The 17,650-nt window shown below is 51.7% G+C and overlaps 1 protein-coding gene across 1 annotated transcript in view; it reads right to left on the bottom strand.

Moving 5' to 3' along the window:
• Kcnk9 (potassium two pore domain channel subfamily K member 9) overlaps positions 1 to 12,394 on the bottom strand; it is a 37,118-nt gene extending 24,724 nt beyond the window's left edge. The window contains exon 1 of the mRNA XM_051202561.1: positions 11,779 to 12,394. Within this exon, the coding sequence (XP_051058518.1) occupies positions 11,779 to 12,061 (283 nt within the window). The 5' untranslated portion in view covers positions 12,062 to 12,394. The remainder of the gene's footprint in view (positions 1 to 11,778) is intronic.
• Positions 12,395 to 17,650: the final 5,256 nt, after the last annotated feature.

Here is a 17,650-nt window from a genome sequence, read left to right as displayed (position 1 = left end):
AAAAGCTCATTTAAAAATCGTTTGCAGATTGATTGCATGGGAAAAAAAAAATCTCACAAATTCTTTGCAAATAACTGGCCATAAGATTCAGCCAAAGTGGTAAACAGAGGACAATACATAGCCTTTGGTATTTTAAGGGAAAGGAAAAAGCCTACTGAAAAGCACATGAAGCTGGGGAAGGGGGCAACTAAATAAAGCAAAACAAGTGTTTATAAACAGAAAAGCAAATACAAGGTAACCTACTATGACAAATGAACAAATGTTGTTAGCTAATGCTCCATATGTTACTCAGAGTATGTGAGCTAAGCTAGCTAAGCTAGTTACCCAGACTTCCTAACTTAGAAAGAAAACTACTGTTCTCTTAATTCATTGTTTCTTGGGTTCTACACTATAAGCAGCTATGTATAATCACTGGATGATTCTAGCAGCACACATGAACAATAGCAAGAATGAGGAGGTGTTGTTGCTTTTGTATATTCTGTAAGCGTTCTCTACTATCATTCACTACTTCTCATTCCCAGTGATGAAATAGCCGTTTCATAGAATAACATATGCTAGCTTCTACTTATTTTATGTTTAGGTTCCCCTGGCCTGAACATCATCCCCAACAAGCACCATACTAAGCTTCTCGGCTACTAGACTTCCTCATCTCCCTGGTGTGTCAGCTTAACTCCAGGACCTCCCAGTATGGATGCCTCCTTAAATCAGCCTCCCAATCCTCATTGCCTCTTTATGCTAAGACTCCAGGCTCTTCTTAGCCTTCCCTGTACTGCATCAGCAGCCCATCATACCCCACTCAAAATCACTACAAGTGAGTGACCCAAATACCACCTCAAGTTGAGAAGGAGATTACTTGGGTGCGCCATAGACTCAGGATCGTGGTGAACAGAGTAATTGAATGGTGATGGAAGAGTGAACATATGGAGGGCTAAATGATACAGAGGTGACCGTCAGAAGAGTGACGGGTACCTGAAAGCATGATAAAGTTACAAACGAGGGAAGGAATGCCATGGGAGAACTTAGTGATTTAGTCTCAGATAAGGAAATGGATGACGGGCGTAGAGGAAGAATCCGGTATTTGAGAGACAGGACCATACAAAGGCAGACGGGGAACGAATGAAAGCTGCAAGGAGGACTTGTGATGCAATGGTGGGTACAAGTGAGGAATGAGTAACATAATAAACGGTAGATGGCGGGTGAAGACAAGTTAGCGGGAAGAAGGCGTGTCACAAGGATGGAAAAGGATGGGAAGGAGAAGAAATGGCAGGATCGTGAAGGGATGAGAAAACACCACAGGAGAGCTAGTGATTCATTTATGGAGGAAGGAGAGAGAAAGTGGAAGACAGGAGAATGAGTGAATTCGTACACACAATGGCTGGTGTGGAAATGAAGGAGAGGGAGATACAATGTCAGGTGTAGGAAACAATGGCGGGTGACTCGTGTGCTGAGTGGCGCACCAGCGGAGAGAGGGATGAATGACAGAGCCAGCGATACAGTGGCGAGGAGAAATGAATGACAAGTGCGCAGGAAAATGAGGATAAACGGACCGCGGGGACAGGAAGGCTTAGTAGTTCCCTGATAGGTGGGGAGTGGTCGCAGACCTTGAGTTGCGCAATGTAACGAGCGCAGATTCAAGGACCCAGTGAAACGAGGCATCGGGGTGGAAGAATGACGGGTGAGTAAAGACTTGAGTGACACCGGGCCCCTTGAGGAAATGGCTAGCACACGCGTGTGACAGTGTCAGAGGGGAAGAATAAATGTCACGTATGTTGTTTCTTGATACGGTGAGTGGAAATGTAAGTGGACAGTGCACAGCAGTCTGATGTAGCGGCAGAGGAAGGTCTAAATTACAGGTGCACGGAGGGCCTGGTGAGGCCACGGCAGACGGAGGAGTAAGAAAATGGTGGACGGCTGAATGATGCAACCGCTGGCGGCCAATGAGCTGTGGTTTCATGGAGAACCATGTAAACAAGCAGCGCATGAAAGGATGAGTGCCCGGAGAACTGAGTGACATGTGGTACATGGGTGGGTGAGGAGCGTGGAGGATGGAGTGCAATCACTGGCTCTCAGAATGAGCGGCAGGGGCGCGGAGACCGTATAGGGTAATAAATGGCAGGGGCCAGAGTGAGTATGCAGTGTCAAGGAACACGGGAGATGAATGACGGTGGCGGCGTGGAGGATTGATTGACACCATGGTGAATCGGATCGTTAACGATGGGTACACAGAGGGCTCGCTGATGTTGTGGCGATGGGGTGTTTGGGGATGAGTGATGCTGTGGTGTAGGGGAACAGATGATGCACAGTGCGGGCTGGTGGTGTAGCGGTTCTTAGAAGAACGAATGACCGGCTGCAAGGTGAACTGAGAGAGTAACGGGGTACAAAGGAGTGAGTGACAGATGCGTTGAGGAATGAGTAACATGGTGCATCTGGGGACAGACGACCGGTACGTGTAGGATTAAATGATACAACCGTGCATAGAGGACTGAGTGGAGGGTGCGTTGAGGGATGAACGATGCAATTACAGGTAGCAGAAGAATGACAGGAGGCGTGTAGGTGACTAACAGGAGCTGCGGTGGGTAGAGGAATAAACGGCAGAGACACTGGAAGCTTTGAGTGACAAAATGGCGTGAGGAGAATGAATAACAGGTACATGGAAGCTCAGCGGAACTGGGGTAGGTACGAAACAAGTGGTGGTAGAGTTGTATATAGAGAAGGAAGGGCGGCTGAGAGGATGAACTGCGTGGACACTGGCAGATGGAAACGGAATGACTAGTACTTGAAGAAATGAGCAACACAACGGCAGGAATGAAGATGGCTGGCAGGCAGGCAGGCAAGAACTGAACAATTTCTGACAGACGAGGGAATGAACGGCTAGCTTAGAGAGGTGCAGTGTAAGTCGGGGGAGTGAAGGCGGAGTGCACGGAGATCGGCGCTATCTAGTCTCCCATGGGAAACGACTGGCAAGGATCGGTGATCCGTGGGTGGATGGAAGAAATGAATGACAGGGAGTTGAAGAACTGAGAGGTGCAATGGCAGGTAGGGGTTGAGTGACAGCTACCTGGACGGATGGCCAGTGTGTGTGTGGTGACGGAGAGGACATGGCTACAGCGGGAGATGGGGGGGGGCGATGAGTGAGTGCCGACGTGCCCGAGGGAAACTATGCGAGGCCATGGGAAACCAAGGCAGTGGTAGATCCGGGAAAGTGGCAGGTATGTGGAGAACTTAGTTCCACAAGGCAAGCTGAGGGGTGAGTGACGGGTGAGTGGAGAACGGAACGGAACGAAAGAGACAATGGCAGGGAGGAAGGTGAGTGAGAACCCGGTAGGGATAAAGAAGTGTGGGGGGGGGGCGTGGACAGGTGCGTGGAGCAGCACTGAGTGAATGCAGAAGTGAGCGGCGTGTGGGCGGGACAGGGGTGGAAGCTGGTTCTACTGAGGACCTCACCACACAACGGCAATTTAGAGAAATGGGTAATAGGCACCCAGTAACCTTGTGACAGATGCAACGTCAGGTGCGCGAATGAATGACAACGGCATGGAGGTCCGGGTGACGCAATATAATGGTAGATGGGTGAAAGAATTGTATATGTGTTAAAAAATAAATAAACTGGGTGATGCAGCAGTTGATGGGGCGTGAACGACAGGTGTTCAGTGGGCTGAAAAATGCAAGGTTGGCGATTGATGGCAGGTTATAAGGAACACGGTGATAACCCCGTCAGACAGAGGAATTTCATGGAAGAATGAGGGACAGTGAGAGGTCCCTGTGGAGCAGTGAATGAAGCAGTGGCTGATGGGAAACGACGTACAAGGACTGAGTGACACAGTGGCTGGCCAGGGAATGAATGGACACATTTGCGTAGAAACCAGTGATAGTGCGTTGGACGGGGGGAATGAATGACAGCTTCACAGAAGATGAGTGGACACAAAATCAGATGCCCAATCCAAAAACATAAAAATGCAAGGACTGCAGTGTGCACCAATAGGAGAAGTTGAATGGCAGGCATTTGCAGGGCTGAGTGGTGCAATGCTGGGTGATAAAATAAATGTCCAAGTGCGTGAAGGACTAGATGGAGACCGGCCAATGGAGGATGGATGACAGGTGGGTGAGGACGGTGGCACGTGGGAAGTGGATGGCAGTGTTGGGTGAGGCAATAAATGGCAAGCCCGCCAAAGATTTAATTAATGGTAGAGTGGTGGGTGGCAGAGCGGTTGAGTGGCTCTGTGTTTACAAAGCGAATGGGCACACAAGTGTGTGTGCATATGCATGGATAGAGGCGTCCGTGGCAAGTACATGGAAACACCGTAGCCCAATTCACCTGCTCCTACCCTGCCCTCTCTGGGCTCCCTAGGTCAGGTGAGCCAGGACGGAGCGAGTGCGTATGACCAGTGCCTGGGGGCCCTTGCCCCCATCTCTTGTCTCGGAGCACTAAGCTGGAGTGTCCATGAATGTCTAGGGAGAAGTGTCTGTCATGCTACCCTAAATCTACAGCCCTGCTTCCCTGATCTCCCCCACGCCATCTTGCTAGAGAGCCTTGAGCTGAATGAGGAGGGGCCGGGGCCAGGACTTGGAAGGACCTGGGAAAACAGATCTGTCTACGGGGGCACTGCCTGTGTCTTCAGGGTGATAGCCACCAGCCAAGAAACGAAGAGCCCCAACCCTCTTGCTTCCAAGGATACCCATCACCTGGATGTGGCTCAGCAGGCTCCCCAAATGGCGAGGGAAAGGTGGGGCACACAGGCCCACCATGCCCCCCCTGGAATGATTTCCAGCTAGAGCCTGCAGTAAGGAGACCCTATCTATCTGCATATATGGCCTCTCGATGCACTCAACCTTGGCGTGCATCGCCTAATTTGCCTCAGTTTCCTCGCCTGTCAAGCAGGACAAGGTTCCCACAAGCTCATGAGGGAGGGAGGGAGGGAGGGAGGGAGGGAGGGAGGGAGGGAGGGAGCGAGGGAGGGAGGGAGGGAGTTTGAGCTCCAGGGTTCCTGAGGAATCAGCCAGTCTGATGCCTGGCTGTTTTGCAGCCCTGTTACATGCCTGCTGTACGGCATGTATGGTTCTGGACACTGTAGGTTCAGGGCACAGAGGAAGTTTAGACCTGAAGAAGAATAATCAGAGTCCACAAAGCTGAGGTTGGCTGGAGGACAGCAGGGTAATGCAGGACTTGGGGGACTCGGAGAGGTGGGTGGGTTTTATTTGATTTTTTTTATTAATGTAATTTTTACATACATTCCAATCCCAGTTCCCCCTCCCTCCTCTCCTCCTGCTCCCCTCACTCCCCCCTCCACATCCCTTCTGCTCCTCAGAGAGGGTACAACCTCCTCCGCTAAGTCTACTAAGTCTGTGAGGTGGGTGGTTTCTATGTTGGGTGAGGATGCTCTCTCTCTTACTCCGCTCTCACTGTGTGTGTGTATGTGTGTGTGTGTGTGTGTGTGTGTGTGTGTGTGTGTGTGCCTGTGTGTGACTATGTGTGACTATGTGTGACTATGTGTGTGTGTTTGTCTCTGTGTGGGTATGTGTGTCTGTGTGTGTATGTTTGTCTCTGTGTGGGGGTATGTCTGTCTGTGTGTGTGTTTATGTCTATATGTCCATCTCTGTGTGTGTCTGTGTATGTGTGTGTACCTGTGTGTGTGTGTGTGCTTGTGAGTGTCTGTGTGTGTTTGTCTCTGTGTGTCTTTGTGTGAGGGTATGTTTGTCTGTGTGTGTGTATGTGTCTATGTCTGTATGCATGTTTATCTCTGTGTGTCCATCTCTGTGTATGTGTCTATGTGTGGGTCTATATGAGTGTGTGCCTATGTGTGTCTGTGTGTGTATGTACCTGTGTGTGTCTGTCTGTCTGTATGTGTGCCTGTGTGTGTACGTGTCTGTGTGTGTGTGTGTGTCTCTGTGTGCGGGTGTGTTTGTCTGTGTGTATATGTGTTTGTGTGTGTGTGCCTATGTGTATGTCTTTCTGTGTGTGTTTATCTCTGTGTCTCCATCTTTGTGTGTGCCTGTGTGTGTCTCTGTGTGTGTCTGTGTATGTGTGTTTGTGTGTGTGTCTCTGTGTGTATGTGTGTTTGTCTGTGTGTGTCTGTGTGTGTATGTCTGTATGTGTGTGTGTCTGTATGTGTGTGTGTCTGTGTGTGAATGTCTGTGTATGTGCTTGTGTGTGTACGTGTCTGTGTATGTGCCTGTGTGTGTACGTGTCTGTGTATGTGCCTGTGTGTGTACGTGTCTGTGTGTGTATATGTACCTGTGTGTGTATGTCTCTCTGTGTGTAGTTATATCTGTCTTCATCTCTGTGTGTGTCTCTGTGTATGTGTCTGTGTGTGTTTGTGTATATGCCTATGTGTGTCTGTCTCTGTGTGTGTGTGTGTGTGTGTCTATGTATGGGTGTGTTTGTGTATGTGTGTATGCCTGTGTGTGTGTGTCATCTCTGTGTCTCCATCTCTGTATATATTTCTCTGTGTGTGTGCTTGTGTATGTCTATGTGTGTATGTCAGTGTGTGTGTGTTTACCTGTGTATATCCATCTGTGTGTGTGTGTATATCTCTGTGTATGTTTATCTCTGTATGTCCATCTCTGAGTGTCTGCCTATGTGTGTGTTCCTCTGTGTGTATGTCTGTGTGTGTTATTTCTGTGTCTCGATCTCTGTGTATCTCTGTGTGTGTGTCTATGTGTGTGCATATGTGTGTCTGTGCCTGTGTGTACGTGTCTGTATATGGGTGTGTGTCTGTGTGTGTGTTTGTGTGTATGTGTTTGTATATGGGTGTGTGTCTGTGTGTGTGTGTGTGCATGTCTGTGTATGTACCTGTGTGTACATGTCTGTATATGGGTGTGTGTCTCTGTGCGTGTTTGTCTCTGTGTGTGTGTGTCTCTGTGTGCGAGTGTGTTTGTCTGTGTGTGTATGTGTTTGTGTGTATGTCCATGTGTATGTCTTTCTGTGTGTGTTTATCTCTGTGTCTCCATCTTTGTGTGTGCCTGTGTGTGTGTCTGTGTGTATGTGCCTGTTTGTGTGTATCTGTATGTGAGTTTGTCTGTGTGTGTGTCTCTGTGTGCATATGTGTTTATCTGTGTGTGTGTGTCTGTGTGTGTGTGTGTGTGTGCCTGTGTATCTGTGTGTATGTGTGTCTCTGTGTGCAGGTATGTTTGACTGTGTGTGCCTGTGTGTGTGTTTGTATGTGTGCCTATGTGTATGTGTCTGTGTGTGTATGTCTGTGTGTGTTTGTCTCTTTTTGTCCATCTCTGTGTGTGCTTGTGTGTGTATGTATCTGCGTGTGTGTTTGTCTGTGTGTGTGTGTGTGTCTGTGTTTGTCTCGGTATATCCATCTCTGTGTGTGTGTGTGTGTGTGCCTGTGTGTGTATGTCTGTCTGTGTGTGTTTATCTCTGTATGTTCATCTCTGTGTGTGCCTGTGTGTGGATGTGTTTGTGTGTGTGTCTGTGTGTGTGTCTGTGTGTGTGCCTGTGTCTGTTTATGTGTGTCTGTGTGTGTGCCTGTGTGTGTGTGTGTCTGTGTGTGTGTGTCTGTATTGTGCCTGTGTGTATATGTGTCTGTGTGTGTCTGTGTGTGTGTCTGTGTGTGTGTATGTGTGTGTGTATGTGCCTGTGTATGTGTCTGTGTATGTGTCTCTTTGTGTGTGTTTATGTGTGTGTGTTTGTCTCTGTGTGTCTCTGTGTGTGGGTGTGTTTGTCTTGTGTGTCTGTATGTCTGCCTGTGTGTGTCTGTGTGTGTGTATGTCTGTGTATGTCTGTCTGTGTGTGTTTGTCTGTGTGTGTCCATCTCTGTTGTGTGTGTGTGTGTGTGTGTGTGTGTGTGTGTGTGTGCTGCTGACACAGAACAGGTAAAGGCTTTCCCTGAGCTTAGTTGTACCTGAGCTTCACACTCAACTACAACCAACTATCTGGTTTTCCAGCACCTTCTGCCTTATCTTGCCATCTATACTGTCCCCAGAGTATCAAAGCGGGCAGCAAAAGCAAGTCAAAGCAGATGCTTGACAAAAACCTGAAATCATGCACCCCCTGCAAAACCTGTGACGAATGCTGTCCATCTTGTGAAAGGAGGAAGGAGTTTGATGTCTGTCTAAAACAGGGCAGGATCCCTAGAGCTTCTGTCAGTGGGGCCCCACCGCCACCTGTAGACCCCGGTCCTAAATCACCTCCACTCCTATGGCAGCAACCTCAGCTTCAGATGGGCCCAGAGAGTCAGGAACTCACCCAAAACAGTAGCAGGAGAAGAAAGCCCACAAGCCAACCTCCTCCCCCTGCCAACCCTCCACCCCCCCACCCCACCCCACCCCCCACCCCCCCGGCAAACCAGCCTTTAAATCGTCCTCCACACTTCATGGCATCTGGTGTATCCTCCTTTTTAATGATCCTGAAGGTAGCCAGCCTAGACCACAGATGTTAGGTTGAACAAAACCAAGTGTGATGGAAACCCCCCCATTTCTGGTATGTTGTGCAAAGAGGCTGACTGTGGGGCAGTATTAGCATGAACCTCCCACTGTGGGAGGTATTCAGTTTGTACCAGTTATTCTGATAAACCTCCTATGGCCTTGCAGAGCGCCCCTCCCCAGCACCGCCTGCTTCTCCCACCTGCATCAATAGGTCTGGGGAGGGCACATTTCAACTCTACAGCCGATCTGGTCAGCGGGCTATAAGCCCAAGTTGAAAACCAAACAGTAAAGCCCCCTTAAGGAGAGCTACAAGTGGCAGCCACCTGAAAGCCACTGGAAAGAATGGGCAGCAGGACCAGACCTAAGTAAGAGAGCAGTTGTTATGCACAGGATGAGTCAAAATGGCCTCCAAAGCCTTTGAGAAAGGCACAGTCACAGATTCAAAACGAAGTAGTAATTATATACATTTTGAAAATCCACTTCACAGAGTAATCTAGTAACTGAATCTAGGAAGCAGCCTTTATTAGCCAGTTCCAGGACTCCTGCCATAGCCACAGAGTCTCGGGTGCAAAACTGATATGCACACACACACACACCAGAAATAAACCACTTCTGCTGATGTCATTGCCCAGTAGAAGACCATTCCTTTGAGGGCATGGCTTGGGGCTGGCTCTTACCCTTGGCACAAAAGCACTTTCATTTGCATGTCTTTTAAAAAAAGAAAAGGAAACAAAGTAACTGCAAAGGTGCTCTGTTTCCTACAGATGCTGGTGCTTCAGGGACCAGACAGCAAGAGGCTCAGTCAGTCAAAAGCAAGAGCATGGATTCAGCACTTACTAAATGCGGCAATGTCCAGAGCTGGGGTGGGACCCTTTATGCTCACAGCCTACAAGGAAAGGCCACTTGCCAATGGTTATTATATAATAGCTCTTCTACAGGTGGGAGGTCAGAAAATGGCATCCATGTAGCCTTACTGTGTGCAGGCTCCAGATTCCACTCTCCCCACTTGAGCACAGCTCCCTTAGGACATGTGTTTCTGTCTGTGCATATATGTACGTGTATGTGTGTGCATGTAGGCAGGTGTGTATGAGTGCATGCACGTAAGCGTGTGGGTGCAGGTGGATATGTGTGTATATGAGTGTGCGTGTCTGGATGCATATCTACCTGCATGCATGTGCCTGCATGTGTGTATATGTGAATGCAAGTAAGTGTATATGTGCATGTGTGTACATGTGCATGTATGTGTAGATGTGTATGTATGTTTACATGTGTGTGTATGTGTGCATTTGTGTGTGCATGTGTACAAATGTGTATGTATGTGTGTGCATATGTGTACATGTATGTGAGAGTATGGATTTGTGTCTGTCTGCATGTATTGTGCATGCATGTGGACATGCATGAGAGTGTGGATGTATACATGCATGTGCATGTATGTGAATATATGCATGCATATGATTATGCATGAGAGTGTAGATGTATGTATGCATTTCCATGTGGTATGTATGTGTGTGTGTTTCCAATCTTTTCTTCAAATCACTAGAAAACTCAATAAAGGAAATGAGAAAAATTAACATATTTCTTTCTCAGTGGCCCTAATCCTGTACTTATGAGAGCCCCCTTGTCAGGGGGCTAAGACAACAGTTGCTTTTAGCCCTTCGTCCCTTGACACCATTTCCTGTGAGGTTTCAAATATTAGGAGCTTATTCCCAGAACTGCCAATCATATCCATAAATGAAGCATACCCCAATGAGAGCTTCCTCAACCTCAACTGTTTTTTAAGGAATGCTGCAGCATGACTCTGCTCATTTTTAACCCCAGCTCTCACTGTGTCACCCGCATCTGGGGACACAGTGCTGGTTTTACTACAGGGGACCAGGCTGAAAAGCAAAACCCCCTGTTTCAGAGCTAGATCACAAAAGCCACTTGTAAGGGACCATGAGATTTCTCCCCTCTGTCTGTATCACAGGCATATTCTCGCCTTCCAGCAAATATACCTGCTACTAGAACCAATGACTTGCACATCAGTATACCACCACCACAGTCCAAAGATGGAAATGACGCAGTGACCTGCTGGTCTCTTCTGCCACCTGAATGGGGGGGGTTGGGGGCCAGCAGGGGCAAAACTGGTTATGTGGACAACAGAAGGGTGACTTTCTTCCCCCAAATGTAAAACCCTGCACCGATTTAGCACATATTTTTTAAAAGGCAACTCTTAAAAAGTCCTTTCAAGCAAGAAGAAAAGACAGGCTGTCCTGGGCTGGTGTGCCCTGTTGTATGTGACACCTTGAAATCTTGTCTTTTTTTTTTTTTTTTTTTTTTCCCTCAACAAAGAGCTTTTCTGGGAGAAAAAAAAAAAGTATCATGGGAAAATTGGAGGTAGGTCCAGGAAAGGAAGATGGGTTCTGATCAGGGGCAAAAGAGACCACCTTTGAGTCAACATTCTGGCTTCACAGGACCAAGGAGATGGTCTTGGGCATGCTGCCATGACAGGGCAGGTGGGCAGCCACAGACACCAGTCTGCCTCCTGCCAAAATGCTATCTACCACATCACCTGGGATGGAGTGTGGCACTCAGATTCCCACAGGTGGAAATCTAGAGGGGTCTTCTAACCCCCTTCCTGCCACCCCCTCAGTAGGGTACAGCCACAGGATCCACCAGAGACTGCTCAGAGCAGTGCCCTGAGCTTGGGAATATATAGGCAACCCCATCTTTTAACACACAGACTTTTTCAGAGAGTTAAACTCCCCGTTTTCAAACCGAATCCAGACTCCATTGGTCCACACTCACAGTCCACAAACAAGCACTGTCCTTCTCAACCCACCAGGACCGCATTGCAGGTCACCTGCTGCCAACCCCATCCCAATGAAGAGGAGGAAACTCTTCTCCTGGGTCCTAACACGCTCCACGACTCAAAGGGAGAATAATGGGTGCCGAAATCTTGCCTCCCTAAAACCCCCGGGGTGAGGAATGATCAGTACCACCACTACCTACAGCCCATAAGCAGCCCTTTGTCACCCAGCCAGCTCTGTCCCAAATTCTCCAAGAGGTAGTAAGTGTAAGTCTTGGAACCCACTCAGGGAAGCACAGCCCGCACAGGGGCGTTGCGGTGGGTGGGTGTCGGCTGTGGAATTATTCTTAGCACTCCACTCTTCGCAAAAGTGGTGCCTCCACCCTCAAGACAACAACACTCTGACTCTGGGAGTTCACAAGCCTGGCTCACACACCAGAGCAGTGTGGGACACAAGATAGGATCCCTTGGAGGAGTGAAATCATCCCCTGAGGGGTGAAACAGAGCTGTTTTGATCCTGGGAGCCCCACACCCACCCTTACACAGCACACACTACCACCCCAGGACTCCCCCCGCACACCCCCCAGGAGCCCAGTGGCGGCACGCCCATGCTTTACCTATAGTTGTGATGACGGTGATGGCAAAGTAGAAGGAACCCGCGAATTTCCACTGGACACCGGAGCGATGGGGCTCAGACTGCAGGATCACCAGCTCCAGCTGCTGGTAGTCATCAGAGCTGATGTTGTACTTGCCTCTGATGCGAACCTCTTCGGCTTTAAGTTTCTCCTCCTCGCGCATCTCATGGTCGGACTCGAGGGCATCGAACACTGCTGCACCCACCAGCAAGTAGGTGAAGGTACAGGCGATCAGGGAGAGGGTACGCACGTTCTGTCTCTTCATGGCTGCGAAGAAGGAGCCGCCAAAGGGGAAAAGAGCCACACCATCCCAATGCAGAGCCGCACGGACGCAACCTCCTCTGCGATGGATTCGAAGTTGTAAGCTGTGGTAACAGCAGACGCCGCAGGTGATGCTGGAAACGACATCATCTTCGGGGTCCTCACTGTCCCGAACTTCAACACCTTCAGGTGCCGCGGGCTCGATGTCCACAACGGACTCCCTGATCTCTGCGGGTTTCGCAGGCTCAGCGGACGCCCCGGGCTCAGCGGATGCCCCGGGCTCGGCAGGCTCGGCGGACTCTGCGGGCGCAGCAGACTCTGCGGGCGCAGCGGGCTCCGCGGGCTCAGCCGGCTCAGCGGGAGCAACGGGCTCCGCGTGATCCGCGGGCTCAGCGGGCTCCGCCGGAGCAGCGGGCTCCGCGGGAGCATCGGGAGCAGCGGGCTCCGCGGGAGCAGCGGGGACAGCGGGCTCCGCGGGAGCAGCGGGCTCCACGGGAGGAGCAGCGGGTTCCGCGGGAGGAGCAGCGGGTTCCGCGGGCTCCGCGGGAGGAGCAGCGGGTTCCGCGGGCTCCGCGGGCGCAGAGGGTTCTGCAGGCGCACCGGGTTCCTCGGTCACAACGGGCTCTGCGGGCGTAGCGGGCCCACCCAGTGCAGTTGTTTCCGCGAACTCAACGGGGTCCGCGGGCGTGGTGATCACCACTGGGATAGGCAAGAGGGTGGGCATGTTTATGGCATCGCTAGCGCGTGGAGGCCAGTGATCCTGGGCCCGGGACACCCTACGCCAGGCCTGGGTTAAGCGGCTTGCCCCAGTGCGGATGGTCGTGAGGATGGATGGCCCACGCTCGTTCCGCGAAGGCTGAGTGGTCCTCGGCCCCTGGCCCCTCGAGCCCGAGGGCTGGGCTGGGGCAGGATCAGAAGCCGGGACAGAGGGCGACCCGGGGAGTGGTTCTGCATCTCTACGGATGCGTTCCCCGGCTAGCGGGGCCCAGCTAATCGCCTCCAGGGTGGCAGTTGCCCCGCGGGGACCAACTTCTCCCTCTAGCTTTCCTCACCCCCTTGGGTTGGGGGAACAGAAAAGTTTGCTAAATGAAGATGTCTCTAGAATCCCCTGCAAGCAGGAAGAGAGTCTATCTAGCAGGTGCAACGGGAGAGGCAGCCCGATGCCCCAGAGTCCGAACGCCCTGTGCCCACCTGGGCGCGCGGGGCACGCGGGGTGCCCGCCGCGCGACAGCCGGTCTGCGAAGTTTGTTTTACTCAGCCTGCGAAGCTCAGGAACAGGGCGAAGCCCGAGACAGGAGCTGCGACGGGGCTACCTCGGGGGCGACGAGGGAACTGCGTGGCGGCGGCCAGCTCCTCCGGGGACGGCGGGAGAGGTGGCGGCGGCGGCGGGAGTGGTCCCGCGGGCTTAGAGGAACTGAAGGGTAGGGATGGGGAAGGACCGGCAAAGGCACATCAGCCACGGGAGGATCCCGAGACTCTGGCGTCCAGGAGTCCAGAGAGGCAGCCGCCGCTCTGGTCTGCCTGAGGCGCTGTGCGTGCGCGCCGGAGGGAGCCGGGGTGTATGTATTCGCGGGTGTGCGTGCGCGCGTGTTTGCGTTTGACGGCCCCGCTCCGGTGGGAGGGAGAGGGGGGGCAGGCTACTCCGGAGGACCGGCTTCCCTCCCTCCTCTCTTCTCCTCTCTTCTCTCCCTTCCTCCCTCCCGCCCTACCCCCCCCTCCACCCCCGTACTTCTGCAGCCTCCGGGTCGCTCCACCTCCCGCCTGGTCCCCAGCCAGCTGGCCTGGCAGCTCCTGCAGCAGACCTAATGTTGCTTGCGCAGGGTGCTTGCTATGGAGCCCAGGAGAGGTGGCCAGAGGCGGGGTCCTGGGGGGGGGTGTAGGGGTAGAATTGGGTGCCGCCAGGGTGCGGCTGCAGGAACCCAGCCGCTAGTGGGTTTTGGCTGGAATGGGTGGATAAACACGAATGCTTGGGGTTCTTCTAGCACCGCTCACCTAAGAGCTCATACAGCCTTAGCAAAAGAGTTTGAAAAACCCGCAGCTGAAGATGAGGAACGAATTCAGCCAGTGGAGGCGGATTGGGGTCTTAACGGAGAAACGAGAGAGTGGGGGATAGGAGGGAAAGGGGCTAAGAGCCCTTGGGAGTGCTGCAGCAATCTCCCCACTTAACCACAGGCACGAACACACACACACACACACACACACACACACACACACACTTCCAGCTGCCGCAGCCACAGGGCACAGCAGCACCCTACTGCCTCGAGGAGTGTTGTGGCTTGACATTCTCCTCAGTCCCCATGGTGGGATGCCAGATGCATCTCCGGTGGTCCTGCGCCTGCCAACCCCAGCTATTTTTCTCTAGAGCTCTGGCGAATAGTGCAGACCACACACACACACACACACACACACACACACACCTCACGAAAGGAAGGACGGGAATTCGCATTCACCCTCGCTGCCGGTAACCTCCCTGTTTTGTTTTTTGTTTTTGTTTGTTTATTTGTTTGTTTTGTTTTTCTAATCACTTCTTGTTTCCCTGGCAGAGGAGAGCAAGCCCCCGGGAAGTTCACCCTTTAAGTTCAGGCTTGGGGATGGGACAGGAGGATCCCGCCAAGAATCAGTTAGTCTTAGCATACAGGAAAGAAGCCCAGATTTCTCTGTTTAGACTTTCCAGATCCCCCAACCACCCGTCTCACTGTAGGTCGCCCAGAGGTTGTCTCTCTCGCAAAGCGCCCCTAGAGCAGCGTTGTTGCCAACGGGCAAGTAAAACAATTTCTTGAGACCCCCCCCCCAGGACTTGCTTTCTTCCGCTAGGCTATCTTCTCTGTTTCCAGCCAAGGAAGAAGTGCAGATGTTGGAATCCTGTGACCCCCCCCCCCCCGGCAATAGCTAAGAGGCCAGAGCTAGAAGCTGACCATAGAGTCTGTGAATCAGACCCAACTGTTGAGTTCGAGGATATAGAAACCCCATGTTCTTCAGACTCCCTGACCATAGCCCGGTCTCTGTCTACCCAGACTCAGCCCTATGGATTCAGGGCCTCGTACAGGCTCCCAGGTAAAAAGCTCTTCACCCAAATTCAAAGGTTTGTGGGTGCACCACAGCACAGGGGTGTCTCCCTGGGGTCTTCAGGGACCCGACTGGGGAGCTGCACCAGAGCTGGTGCTCTCCAAAATTCATTTTAGAATCCGAGTGTGTGTGTGTGTGTGTGTGTGTGTGTGTGTGTGTGTGTGTGTGTGTCCCACCAACCCACCACCGTGCTTAGCAAGTGAGCGTGGCTGCCCGCGGGGTGAGTCACTACAGATGAGCGACTAGGATTCCCAACAACTGGTAATTAATTGAGCTGTGGGTCAACCCACAACGGAATCAGGCCTCCCGCAGCTCTGGCAGCCCAGGCACCCTGAGTCACCGCTGCCGTCGAGCCTCCTAGAACTCCCATAGGGCTTGTGGATCTCGGTGCCACCAGGGGGCGCTGGACTCCGACCCACAGATCTGCCCTCTTTGGAGCCAAACAGACTGCAGTGAAGTTCAGGCTGTCCCCAAAGGACAGTAAGTGCAGGGGTGGGGATGGGGGAATGGGCTGAGCTCCGAGGACCGATTCCAGGCTTTATGTGGAGGCGTTTGTGTTCGGTTTAGGGAGCTTCAGTTACTTGCAGTCCTTCGGAAAAACGGAAGGGAATTTAAGCTTGAAATTATGCCAAAACCCTTGTTTGATAGGTGAGGGAAAGGGCTCCAGTCCAAGACCACCAGATTACTCTCATCTAGAACCAACTATCCCCAGACTCTTTTCCAGCTTTCCCTCCAGGAACCCAGGTGTTTTGCATCCCACGTTCCTTGTCCACACCCCACAACCCGGTCTTTGAATGTCTTTTGACTGCCAGTGGACTATTCTGCCTGTATCACCCGTTCTCAAGAAAGATGCTCAGAATAGTGGAGACTGGGCCTGAACTAGTCTTTCCCTGTAATCAGATTGGTGAATACCCCAACTGTCATCATAGAGCCTTCATCCAATAACTGACAGAACCAGATGCAGAGATCCACAGCCCAAGCACCTGGCAGAGCTCTGGGAATCCAGCTGAAGACAGGAAGGAGGGAATACATGAGCAAGGGAGGTCATGATGGAGAAATCTATAGAGACAGCTGAACCAAGCTTGTGGGAACTTGTGAACTCTAGACCGACAGCTGTGGGAGGGATGGATGGGGAGGTGGGCTTGGAGGAGGCAGGGGAGGGGGGCACGAGGAGGGGTGAGGGAACTGTGGTTAGAAAATGAAATTAAAAATAAATAGATAAATAGAGAGAGAGAGAGAGAGAGAGAGAGAGAGAGAGAGAGATGCTCAGCTACCACTACAGCTTGTGCCCAAAAATCACAAGAATGTCTATAACACCTGCCTCTCTGCTCCAGGCGTGGTTCTGAGGGTCCCAACTCCCAGGGTTGGGTACTGAGCCCAGGGATTTTTTTTTTAATGCTAGAAAAATATCTTTAATGCTAGAAAATTATCATTTGGATAATTGCCAATTAAGCTCAGAAATTCTTCCCGCCATCGTGTGGCGTTGTCCCACCCGCCCTCACTTGAGGCCATGAGTGCTCTCCTCCCTGGGTAGGGCTATGGACTGATGAGTGTGATCTCGGGGCTTCTTGACTAGCCCTAGGCATGACTAAGCAGTTCAGGGAAGAGCTGGGGGGGGGGGGGAGAGAAGGCTTTAAGGACATGGCTATGATGGACAGGGTGAGTGGGCAGACAGCCTTCCCTGTGCCCCTTCAGGAGTCAGTCCCTAGACCTCCTGGCAAGTTGCTTCTCTCTTTAATAAAAGCAAATGCATCTTATTAGCTAATAAAACACACCGTGGTTTTATGACTCAGCCGCCTACTTGTTTGTTCTGCTCTGTTCCGTACACACAGTGGGCATGTCTGCAGCCCTTCTTCCAACCCTTTCCCAGAGGCCAGCGGCTCAGCATACCCTAGCCCCACAATGAATAAGGAAGGGAGGACACAAGTCCCCAGCCAGTACCCCTTCACTTCCCTACAGTGTGTGTGGCCACAGGGGCTGCAGCTGGAGGAAGGAAAGGGGTGGGGGAGGGTACAGTGCTCTATGCCACCTGCTAGCCCCAGGGAAGAAGTCAGAGATGTCTGTCAATGGCTCCCTGAACACCCTGAATCCTTGGCAGTGCCAAATGCTTTGTCACTATCCCATCTCCATCTTTGTCTTTGAATGCGCGCAGAGGGTAAGAACCATCACCACTTTCCATGGGTGAGGCTGAGTTTTCTCACAGCCTTACCTTGAAGGAGGAGCGGTGTGGATGGAGTCCTCCCACTGGGGAGCCCTGTGATGGTTAATATTGACTGTCAACCTGATAGAATCTAGACTGGACTGGCCTGTGGGCACACCTGTGAGAGGTTACCTAGGTTACGTTGATTGATATAGGGAGACCCACCCACCTTAGTTGTGAACAGCAGCACTCTTGGGGCTGGAGTCCTGGGCTCACCGAAAGGGAGACAATGAGCTGAGCATTAGCAATCATCCCTGCTAGACTATGCCTAGACACCTCAAGCTTCTGCCACCATGCTGCCCTTTTGACGATAACTATCTACCCTGG

This window comes from Phodopus roborovskii, unplaced genomic scaffold (genome assembly GCF_943737965.1).
Source record: "Phodopus roborovskii unplaced genomic scaffold, PHOROB, whole genome shotgun sequence".
Taxonomy (NCBI): Eukaryota; Metazoa; Chordata; class Mammalia; order Rodentia; family Cricetidae; genus Phodopus; species Phodopus roborovskii.
The sequence above is the reverse complement of the archived record's forward strand: the minus strand, read 5'-3'. Positions and strand labels throughout refer to the sequence as shown.